We start from the raw sequence: 3,112 nt of genomic DNA, 5'->3' as shown, positions 1-3,112 counted from the left end.
ACCTGTAATAAATGAATGGGTCGTGACACAATTCTCACTCAGTTTGCTGGTTTTTGATTTGTTTTGCACAAGCCAAGAAAACAGCTAAATAGGCCCAACATTATCATTCAATAAGCAATACCGGACCCAAAACGTGATATGGATGCATACATTGTTAGTTGGGACATTGTTTGCTGAGGTCTCATTGCATTTTTCTCTTCTAGGTAAATGACCTTGGTATTATATTGTCTACGAAAGTTTTCGTGCTGTGTTTTCTTTCTATCTCTTGCGTTCTCCCTTCTGCGTGCGTTTCTTTTCTTTGTCCTTGCGCTCCTGCTTGGCTAGTTTGTCTTTCTCGCGTTGCATCTTGTCTTGTTCTTTCTTCTTCTGCGCGTCCTCTCTGGCCTGGTCACGCTGCTGTTTGCGGCGGTTCAAAACTTCCTCGACATTGGTGTTTTTGAACATGGCTGGGACTGGCAGTGAAGGGAACAGTTCATGTAGATACAGATATTTAGTCTAATCAATGCAGATCATACTACAGCTGCTTCTACAACTGACTGTGTTTATTACATAGTAAAAGTGATGGTGTAAAAAAAGATACATTTTTCACTGTGTATCCCCACTGCAGCTTGCTCTTCCTCATCATCTTCAGTACAAATGTTAAAGAAACTGCTTCACACTGGATCATCTGAACCCTGACCTTGAGAGAGATTTAGTGACGCTTTGTTCTCAACAAAGCATCATAGAAATACAACATTTCAGCATATATGTGTTAAAAGGATATTCCTCCTCATCTGTGACATGAGCATACTGTGCCAGTAGAACCTCTTTCCTCTTCTTGGCCTCCTCCGACACCTCCTTCTGTTTGACCACAATCTGTGCCTGCTTCTCTATCAAACTGGCAATCGCCTGAACCTCGTCTGAAAATAGAATAACCAAAGACAATTTCCCAAAAACAGTTGGTGGGAAAAAATATAAAATATATATTTTTTACATCACTATGTTGTACTATGAAATAATACAGAGGAGATTATGAAAAGAATGGGTTATACAAAAGTTATGTTACACACAAAAAAGTGAGAAAATAAAAATAAGAATTTGTACAGCACTGTTCAACAGTTTGGAGTCAGTAAAATTGTTTTTGAAAAGCCTCTCGTGCTCACCAAGGCTGCATTTATTTAATCAAAATACAGTAAAAATGGTGACATATTATTACAATATTTTTTTTTACATCACTATGTTGTACTATGAAAGAATACAGAGGAGATTATGAAAAGAATGGGTTATACAAAAGTTATGTTACACACAAAAAAGTGAGAAAATAAAAATAATAAGAATTTGTACAGCACTGTTCAACAGTTTGGAGTCAGTAAAATTGTTTTTGAAAAGCCTCTCGTGCTCACCAAGGCTGCATTTAATCAAAATACAGTAAAAATGGTGACATATTATTACAATATTAACTGTAATTCACTTTTTTATTTGAATATATTTGAATATGCAATTTATTCCAGCGATACAAAGCTGGATTTTCAGCATCATTACTCCAGTCTTCAGTGTCCTTCAGAAATCATTCTAATATGCTGATTTGCTGCTCAAGAAACATTTCTTCTTCTTATTATCAATGTTGAAAACAGTTGTGCTGCTGAGTATTTTAGAAACTGATGCCTTTTATTTTTTAGTAGTTCAAAAGTTCATTTGAAACATTTTTGTTTAACATTATGAATGTCAGACTCATTACGGTTACGCTTGAGCAGTTTAATGCTTCCTCGCTGACTAAAAGTATTAATTTCTTAAAAACAAAAATCTTACCACAAACTTTTGAACAGTAGTGCAAACGTTTTTAGAATATGTAAACTCGGATCACTTGCACTGCTACATGGGGTCACTGTGAGTGTGCCTGACCTTTTCTAATTTCAGCTCTCCACGCACTTACCATCTGCCTGAGTACCCTCGACTGCAGATCTGCTGCCGCACTCAGTCCACTGTTTTAAGATCTGCTGGCAAACCTCCTCAAGCGTGTCTTCTTCCTACGAGAATAAAGCGAGCTCTCTTTACTAACACAAGCCTTCATCGTTCATGCAAACGACTGTACAGTATTTGGATGGCTGCAGTGACTTCACACCATTAACAGATCTCTCAGCACACACCTTACGAAAACCTACATTCAAATATAGTTTACACTTACAACATAAATGACATATCTGAAAATAAGTTGCTCGTGTTCGATTATTTTTGAGTAAATAATAGTAATAATATACCAGTCAATGGCAACAGGCCATCAAGTTTCACACTTAAACTGCTCAAATGAAGGGCCACTTAAGGAATTCAGTTTATAATATATAAACGTCTTTCTGGTTTATAATGAGTTTGTCCCATCAATGGTTGAAGTGTACAGTGTTCGTAACAGCAGAGCCACTCGTGTGAAAAGTCTTGACAGCTGAGTTGAGCGTGCGAGCGTCGAGCATGAACATGCGCCTGCACTGACCAGAAAAGCGGAGAGAATGCCCTGAAGAGCATCCTTTTGCTCTTCACCACTTTCCTCTTCCTGAAGCACTCCGAGTATATACGCTCCATAAACTTCTCTGTCTACTTCGAGGGAGTCCAACCGCTCGTTCAGCCAGTTTTCAAACTCCCCGGCGACTTGGTTGGGCTCCGCCATCTTGCCTGGCTGGGGTCCTGATAGCGAGGCGGGATGACCGCGCAGAATGCCAGACACAAATGCGTTACACTAACGTTCAAAAGAGACATCCATACGCATCCTTTTCATTACGATAGAACTTGCGAACTTAGTTAATTCATTATTTATATTTAATATTTGTGTTTTTTACACGGGTAGATTAGATTTAGCTTGGTATTCATATAAGTGAGTGCCGTGTAGTACGTGTGAAAACCTTATTTAAATGCTCATAATTTAAGCGCATCATGCTTTAAACATGCTTTGTTTTTATAAAGCACATGTCCTTTGCAGCAACATGAAATTAAAACAGTTGATTTTTAAACCAAAGCTCACTACTAGAGGGCAGTAGCTGCCAATTTAATACCGAAGGCCGACTTCACAGGCGCATGTCCGGATCCTGGTAAAGAATGCTGCTGTATTGAAAAAGCATGTGCAAGTACTATGCTTTTTGTATTT

General features: G+C 38.3%; 1 protein-coding gene across 1 annotated transcript; it reads right to left on the bottom strand.

Moving 5' to 3' along the window:
• Window positions 1-46: 46 nt before the first annotated feature.
• On the bottom strand, window positions 47-2,665 carry LOC107564021 (coiled-coil domain-containing protein 43-like). Its single transcript, XM_016249012.1, has 5 exons — window positions 2,465-2,665; window positions 1,913-2,006; window positions 764-899; window positions 581-630; window positions 47-446 (listed from the first exon to the last, which is right to left on the bottom strand). Exons 1-5 carry the CDS (start codon window positions 2,636-2,638, stop codon window positions 259-261), a joined length of 642 nt encoding a protein of 213 aa, XP_016104498.1. The 5' UTR covers window positions 2,639-2,665; the 3' UTR covers window positions 47-258.
• Between the last annotated feature and the right edge of the window lie 447 nt (window positions 2,666-3,112).

Source organism: Sinocyclocheilus grahami, unplaced genomic scaffold (genome assembly GCF_001515645.1).
Source record: "Sinocyclocheilus grahami isolate Dianchi unplaced genomic scaffold, SAMN03320097.WGS_v1.1 scaffold901.1, whole genome shotgun sequence".
Lineage (NCBI taxonomy): Eukaryota > Metazoa > Chordata > Actinopteri > Cypriniformes > Cyprinidae > Sinocyclocheilus > Sinocyclocheilus grahami.
Note: the sequence above shows the minus strand (reverse complement) of the source record. Positions and strands in the feature narration are given on the sequence as shown.